Source organism: Triticum aestivum, chromosome 5B (assembly GCF_018294505.1).
Source record: "Triticum aestivum cultivar Chinese Spring chromosome 5B, IWGSC CS RefSeq v2.1, whole genome shotgun sequence".
NCBI classification, from domain to species: domain Eukaryota; kingdom Viridiplantae; phylum Streptophyta; class Magnoliopsida; order Poales; family Poaceae; genus Triticum; species Triticum aestivum.
The window spans coordinates 431,765,453-431,774,078 of NC_057807.1; the positions used below are offsets into that span (position 1 = coordinate 431,765,453).

At 50.2% G+C, this 8,626-nt stretch overlaps 1 protein-coding gene across 1 annotated transcript; it reads right to left on the bottom strand.

Annotated features, from left to right (window-relative positions):
* Positions 1-673: 673 nt before the first annotated feature.
* Positions 674-4,017, bottom strand: LOC123112275 (peroxidase 17). Its single transcript, XM_044533224.1, has 3 exons — positions 3,548-4,017; positions 3,219-3,410; positions 674-1,498 (listed from the first exon to the last, which is right to left on the bottom strand). Exons 1-3 carry the CDS (start codon positions 3,764-3,766, stop codon positions 878-880), a joined length of 1,032 nt encoding a protein of 343 aa, XP_044389159.1. The 5' UTR covers positions 3,767-4,017; the 3' UTR covers positions 674-877.
* Between the last annotated feature and the right edge of the window lie 4,609 nt (positions 4,018-8,626).

Sequence of the window (8,626 nt, forward strand, 5' to 3'; positions counted from 1 at the left end):
TGCACCTTTATCTCTAATACATTAAGGCCAATTATCAATTGTAGATGTGTACACGTAAATATTGTAGGATGTCTCAAAAACAAAACCCGTAAAGATTGTAGTGGCTAGCGTGGCTTGTATGCTAGCCTTTGGTCGTGGGTTTGAGACTTCGCGACCATGGTTTTTCACGTTAATTTTCACTATGTAATAATAGGTGGGACCCACCGCTCATAGATTCAAAAATACATAAGTTTGTTATCCATATTAGACATTCGAACTTGAAGGATGGAGTGGCTAGACCGGTCCGTGTTCTAACCTTTTTGTGTTAATTTTCGCATCTATGAGTAGTACAGTGGTCGGCTTTTTCTGCAAATAAAAAATGCAAGGGGGTTTTGTGCAAAAAAGTGTCACGGTGTTTGGCTTTTTTCACAAATAAAAATACAAGGGTCTTTTGTGCAAAAAAGCATCGCCCAACCGCCATCACTCAGTGACATTGGGCCATACGCTTAAGTCAAGTTCACCGACTGCAATTCTATATTTTTAAGGTTCTAATACCAAAGTGAACATTGAACACTAGTTCTATGACTCTCAATGATATTGATTCTTAAAATCATTATTTGTTTTTGTAACCGTCTCCCTAAGCATCTTGCACTATAGCCAGCTAATCTTCGGAGAATCAACAAAGAAGCAAACCTTAATGCAGCCTTTGGCAATCAAAGTACCAGAGGCATCGATTTCTCTATTATTCATCAACAATTAGCAATAAGCAGTAGCCAGACCTGAAACCATTCTTGGGTAGGCACAGAACTGCGACACGATCAAACCTATGTCAAACATATCGTTCGCTCCCGCACCAGAGCTCCCGTGAGACACCTACAGGCCTACCGTAGAACCAGGTTCAGAAGTCCAGCACCCGGAACGGCGCGACCTGCTTTTCCAGCGGCGGCCGCCCCCCGTTGGCGACGCGGCAGTTGCGCCGGACCTCCCCCTTCCTGGGGTTCTGGAGCTCGCCCAGCTTGACCATCCCCTCGATGAAGGCCCTGAAGAAGGCGTCCTGGTTCTGGCTGAACTGCGTCACCACCCGCCGGGTCCCGTCGTTGTCGGAGAAGAGCGTCTGGTCGGAGTTCAGGAACCCGCGGAGGTGGACCAGGTCCTTGAAGTACTGGTTGTCGAAGACGACCGGGGTGGCGTCCAGGCCGCCGGTGACGTTCTGGTCGCCGGTGAGGGGGCAGAGCGCGTCGAGCGCCTGGCGGTAGGCCGGGTCCATGTGGGGGTCGGGGCGGCCGGAGCCCGACTGGTTGTAGAGGCGGAAGACGATGGAGAAGCAGCGGGCCTCGCCGACGGAGTGCGAGCCGGAGAGCGCGACGAGGTCGGTGACGGTGAGCTTGTAGCCGGCGAAGAGGCGGATGAGCGCGCTCGCGTTGGCGCGCGGGCTCGGCATGATGTTGTCCGAGTCCTCCTGGCTCGCCGTCAGACTGTCCTCCCGCCCGAGCCTCACGTCCCAGTTGGGTCCACCAGTCTGTGAGAGAGGAAATAAACAATTCAGAGTCAAACCAAGTCAAAATATTTAATCTGTTGTGTTGTTGTTGTATTGTGGAGTAATTATCAATCAAAACTTGCCAAGTTAAGATGTTAACTCCTGCAATTAAATTTGTTTCACAAAATGAAAATTGCAAGAGTTTCTTTTTCCGTCAAAAAAACACTCCTGCAATTTTCATTTTCTGAAACAAGTTTAATTTGTTTAATTGGTGCTAAAATAATGAAATCAAGACCCATTAGTAAATGGTGCAGCGCTCTTTTATTTCAAGCAATTCAGCTGCTTACTGTACTCGATGAATCGATCCCTCTACCAACTCTATGCTACCGAGAACGTAACTACGGCAAAGTGGGAACAGAGCTAAAATACGCTGAAAACAAATACTAGCTCCATGGCCTGAACCAATCAAACACCCGGATGGCCGGATGAATCTCGATGAGAAGTACGAATGGCTGGCATAGCGACACGCGCGCAAAACAACAAGGGAGGAGGCGAACTACTAAAACGATCCCCATTACAGGAGCGGCAGCATTATCGTCTGATTCTGATCCGACAGAACGTGCGTGAGAGACAGAGGAGGCAAAGGATCTCGCGTGGAGCAGCTACGCACGAGGCCCAGCCCCATGCTATCCTACTCTTGGCGCAGGGACCGGTTTGACAGCACCGGACGGGATACGCCTGTCGGCACAGGGACGTCCAGGGTTACTATACCTGTAGCTGGGGCCGTCGGCCCTTCCGCAGGCTAGGCCACCTCGCCTGGCCGTTTCCGGCCTCGTTAAATGCGCCTACCGAGGTGTCGTGTGCCGGTGTGCGGGCGGGCGGGCACAGCAGGATGGACGCGGGGGGTGACGCTGACGCCATTCCCTCCCGATTCTGGTTCAGTGTGGTGGTTACGGGGAGCAAGGGGTGCCCATGCGCCCGTCCCTGTCAAACGAGGGCGCATCCGGCCGATTTTCTTTGGAAACATTTCCGATTCACCATTTTAGAAAACATTAAAAGGAGAACATTAACATGCTGCCTACGAACCATTTCGGCATGAATGGTAAGCTATCCCAAAAACAATGAACATGCTGCCTACAAACTTTTGGCAGAAACTAATTTTGCGTTTCTTGGTTGCTATTTTAACACTACTACTGCAAGTTGTTACCGGAATAAAAGTCAGTGCGAAGGTAAGCGATTCTCCATCGCCCGTTTGCCGTCAATAGTGTAGGAGCTTCCAACGAAGTGGATGTGCAGGAAAAAGACGGTGCGTGCGAGAGACGCTGACCACAGATAGGCGGCTTGCGACGACGGTGACTAGTGTTGCCAGCCAAGCACCAAACAGAATTGCCAAAAATTAATGGCACAGCACTGATACGCACTGCACTGAAGTACTCCTATACTAGCGGACAAAAAGGAAATTAATTAAGGCAATTTTGACCCCAGGTTTCGCTCAGTTTCTTCCCCCTATTCCATTTTGAAAGACCGGCCTCTGGATTCTGGAACCGAAAACGCCGGCAGGTCGGCCGCGGGAGCAATTAATTGCACAGGAAACGCCAGGCAGTGGAATGGAACAATGGAACCCCCATGCGCATCGGCATCGTCCCCGTCTCGTCTCGTGAACGACGAAAAGCAAGGGAGAATCTGCGCCGCGACTGCGGGGGACGGCACGGCACGGGTTCCCCGAGCAGCCCGGGGATGGGGAAGAAGGCGGCGTACGTACCAGCAGGACGGCGTCGCGGGCGGCCATGATGATGATGTCGGCGCAGGAGACGACGCCGGGGCACTGCTCCTCCAGGGCGCTCTTGACCTCGTCCACGACCTCGAAGGAGCGGAGGGAGTTGATGTTGGAGAGCGCCTCCTTCTCCCCCGCCATCGTCGGCGTCGCGTCCATCAGCACCGACCCGTCGCATCCCTGGCACAATTAGTAAAATAGCAGCCGAAACCGATCAGAGACCTGAGACTGAGACCACGACGCGGCGGCAGCAAGCAGAGCGCCCGCTGCGAGGCGGGGATCGATCGCGCATGTTTTAGAAGGCAGAGACGACTCACGTTGACGAAGCAGTCGTGGAACTGGAGGCGCATGACGGAGGCGACGCTGCGGGCCTCGCGCGCGAGCGCGCGGGTCATGACGCGCCGCACGATCTCCTCCGCGCGGGGGCACGTCTGCGCGTAGTACCCGACCCTGAGCTCCTTGACGGCCGCGTCGGCGCCCGCGAACGCGAGGCACGCGGCGAGGGCGAGGAGCAGGCCGACGCGGGGCGGCGCCATAGCGACGCGCTCGGAAGGGGGCGAGGGATGGAGGGAGAGAGGGCGGGGCGTTCGATCTGGCTACCGGATTCTGCTCTGCTCCTGCGTGGCAGCGTACTAGTTGCAGGGGAGGAGACGGACAACTCGCGAGGACTCCGGCCGGACGTTATATAGAAAGCGGAGGCGGCCAGACGGGCCGCTCGGTGCAGCGCAGCGGGGAGGGAGGTACGGGTAGGTGAGGTGCGGCGCGGCGGTGTGGGCGGGTCGGGCGGGCGGGCGTCTCGTGGGCTGGCTCTGAGCCGTCAAAAATATCCGGCGGGGCGGGGCGGGATTGGGGCCCGGTGATAGGATGGCACGGGACGGCCGGCTGTTTGTTGGCTTGGCTGTGGGGGAAAGGGGAGCATTGACCTGGACTTTTCCTTGTGCGCCTCTGCATCCTCCGATGCGCGCTGTGGTTTGGTGCCACGTTTCGGGGCTGGAATGATCTTTCTTCTCGTAGTCATACTCCCTCTGATCCTTTTTACACTGCACATTGATTTTGCCGAAAGTCAAACTTTGCTAAGTTTGACCAGATTTATATTAAAAATTATTAGCATCTATAATATTTAATAAATATAATATGAAAATATATTTCAAGATAAATCTAATGATATTGGTGTTGTTATGTGAATGTCTATAATTTTTTTATATAAACTTGGTCAAAGTTGGATGAGATTGACTTCAGACAAACCTAATATGCAGAGTAAAAAGGATCGGAGGGAGTACTACGTTTATCCTCGTGTTTTTGCGGCAGATCACTCATCGGGAGCACCGGTGCATCCACTCACGTTGCAGGATGAAGTCAAGGAGGAAGAAAACTGAGCACACTCGCTGAAAAACGACGTGGACGAACCATCCCGAATAAGGCTGGTCACAATGGGCAAGAACATACTCCTCCGTCCGTGAATAAGTGTACTTCTACCTTTTGTCCCAAGTCAAAGCTTTAAAATTTTGACCAACTATATAGAAAAGACTAGTAACATACATGACATCAAATTAGTATATTATGAAAGTACATTTCAAAATGGATCTACTGATAATAATTTAGTGCCATAAATCCTGCTACTTTTTTCTATAAAATTAGTCAAAGTTTTAGAACTTTGATTTAGCACAAAAGCTAGATGGACACTTATTCGTGGACGGAGGGAGTAAGCTAGTAACTTACACACTTCCCTAGACTATGTTACTACCTCCATAGTGGTTAGGAACATCTATGTAGTGTCATGCAACGATGTATTTATTAGGTTATAGACTCATTGTTTCTTGGAGTGTGTGATATTTCTGTAACTTAGCTAGTTACCACAAGCACCTCTCTCTTCATTAAATACGTGCCACATAAGCAAAGTTGTATTGGAGTGTGTGATGTTACTCCTAAGTTCCTCCCCACTGTGACCAGCCTAAGGGCAGATTTTCCGGTCCCCCGGTCAAAGCAGCGTTTACTTGTACACAATCAATTTTGTTTTCAGTTCAAGGAGTCCTCGCGAAGCAATATGGCACCTATGCTATGCGCAATCAAAGCATGGACCCCACTTTACGAGGTCGATTTTCGATTGAGGGAGCACGATAAGTTGACCATAGGTTATTAACAGTTCACTAACGCATTGGTTCAGGTTGATCGTTCTGGTTTGGTGTTGTTTCAAGCATTACTTGAAGAACCAGTAGTTGATCTATGGATCATGACATCGCTTTATCAGAATGAGACCGTCGTTATCGATTATTGGACCTGCGATGGATTTGAAGGCAAATCCTATATACCTAAATAGTTCATCTTCACTATCTCTATTTTCTTAACATGCACATATGACACCTTAAAAGAGCCTCGCGCCCCATGTTTGATTTTGGTAATTGATGATGATCCCTATGGACTAATGGTTGCCTTGAGTGATATTTGAAGGGTTTGTCCATAAACATGACTTGAAGACCATTTGTTGGTTTCAAGGCTATAAGAAGGAGATTATGTGTTGATCAAGGTGTTATTCGTGGAGTTATCCAAAGATTGGTCATGTGAGCGTTGAGCCTATTGCAAGCATGACTTGAAGAAGAAGATTGTGTGAACATTCCTGTTTACCATCAAGACATCATCTTAATGAAGTGAGGAGCTAAGATTTAATGTTCATCAAGACTAAGCACAAAGAGTGATTCAAGTGGACCAGCACACAATGCGTACAATATTTACCAAGTGGGATCAAGAGAGATCTCATGCTTGTTGGGGAACGTTGCAGAAAATTAAAAATTTTCCTACGGTTTCACCAAGATCCATCTATGAGTTCATCTAAGCAACGAGTGAAAGGGGAGATGCATCTACATACCACTTTGTAGATCGCGAGCGGAAGCGTTCAAAAGAACGGGGTTGAAGTAGTCGTTCTCGTCGTGATCCTATCACCGGAGATCCTAGCGCCGAACGGACGGCACCTCCGCGTTCAACACACGTACGGTCAGCGTGACGTCTCCTCCGTCTTGATCCAGCAAGGGGGAAAGAGAGGTTGATGATGATCCAGCAGCACGACGGCATGGTGGTGGATGCAGCAGAACTCCGGCAGGGCTTCGCCAAGCTGCTGCGGGAGGAGGACGAGGTGTAGCAGGGGAGGGAGGCGCCAAGACACAAGGGTGCGGCTGCCCTCCCCCCTGCCCACCTTTGTATAGGCCCCCAGGGGGGCGCTGGCCCTGGGAGATGCAATCTCCCAAGGGGGCGGCGGCCAGGAGGGTGGAGTGCCCCCCAAGGCAAGTGGTGCGCCCCCCCCCCCCCCCACCTAGGGTTTCCAACCCTAGGCGCAGGGGGGCCCAAGGGCGGGCGCAGCAGCCCACTAGGGGCTGGTTCCCCTCCCACTTCAGCCCACGGGGCCCTCCGGGATAGGTGGCCCCACCCGGTGGACCCCCGGGACCCTTCCGGTGGTCCCGGTACAATACCGGGTGAGCCCGAAACTTACCCGATGGCCGGAACAGCACTTCCTATATAGTTTTCTTTACCTCCGGACCATTTCGGAACTCCTCGTGACGTCTCGGATCTCATCCGGGACTCCGAACAACATTCGGTTTGCCGAATACTCATATTCATACAACCCTAGCGTCACTGAACCTTAAGTGTGTAGACCCTACGGGTTCGGGAGACATGCAAACATGACCGAGACGGCTCTCCGGTCAATAACCAACAGCGGGATCTGGATACCCATGTTGGCTCCCACATACTCCTCGATGATCTCATCGGATGAACCACGATGTCGAGGATTCAAGCAACCCCGTATACTATTTCTTTTGTCAGACGGTATGTTACTTGCCCGAGACTCGATCGTCGGTATCCCAATACCTCGTTCAGTCTCGTTACCGGCAAGTCACTTTACTCGTACCGTAATGCATGATCCCGTGACCACAACTTGGTCACTTTGAGCTCATTATGATGATGCACTACCGAGTGGGCCCAGCGATACCTCTCCATAATACGGAGTGACAAATCCCAGTCTCGATCTGTGTCAACCCAACATACTCTTTCGGAGATACCTGTAGTGCACCTTTATAGTCACCCAGTTACGTTGTGACGTTTGGTACACCCAAAGCACTCCTACGGTATCCAGGAGTTACACGATCTCATGGTCTAAGGAAGAGATACTTGACACTGGAAAAGCTCTAGCAAAACGAACTACACGATCTTGTGCTATGCTTAGGATTGGGTCTTGTCCATCACATCATTCTCCTAATGATGTGATCCCGTTGTCAATGACATCTAATGTCCATAGTCAGGAAACCATGACTATCTGTTGACCAACGAGCTAGTCAACTAGAGGCTTACTAGGGGCGTATTGTGGTCTATGTATTCACACGTGTATTACGATTTCCGGATAATATAATTATAGCATGAATAAAAGACAATTATCATGAACAAGGAAATATAATAATAATCCTTTTATTATTGCCTCTAGGGCATATTTCCAACAGTCTCCCACTTGCACTAGAGTCAATAATCTAGTTACATTGTGATGAATCGAACACCCATAGAGTTCTAGTGTTGATCATGTTTTGCTCGTGAGAGAGGTTTAGTCAACGGATCTGCGACATTCAGATTCGTATGTACTTTGCAAATATCTATGTCTCCATCTTGAACATTTTCGCGGATGGAGTTGAAGCGACGCTTGATGTGCCTGGTCTTCTTGTGAAACCTGGGCTCCTTGGCAAGGGCAATAGCTCCAGTGTTGTCAGAGAAGAGTTTGATCGGCCCCGACGCATTGGGTATGACTCCTAGGTCGGTGATGAACTCCTTCACCCAAATTGCTTCATGCGCTGCCTCCGAGGCTGCCATGTACTCCGCTTCACATGTAGATCCCGCCACGACGCTCTGCTTGCAGCTACACCAGCTTACTGCTCCACCATTCAACATATACACGTATCCGGTTTGTGACTTAGAGTCATCTAGATCTGTGTCGAAGCTAGCGTCAACGTAACCCTTTACGGCGAGCTCTTCGTCACCTCCATAAACGAGAAACATGTCCTTTGTCCTTTTCAGGTACTTCAGGATATTCTTGACCGCTGTCCAGTGTTCCTTGCCGGGATTACTTTGGTACCTTCCTACCAAACTTACGGCAAGGTTTACATCAGGTCCGGTACACAGCATGGCATACATAATAGATCCTATGGCTGAGACATAGGGGATGACGCTCATCTCTTCTTTATCTTTTGCCGTGGTCGAGCATTGAGCCGAGCTCAATCTCACACCTTGCAGTACAGGCAAGAACCCTTTCTTAGACTGATCCATTTTGAACTTCTTCAAAATCTTATCAAGGTATGTGCTTTGTGAAAGACCTATGAGGCGTCTCGATCTATGCCTATAGATCTTGATGCCTAATATGTAAG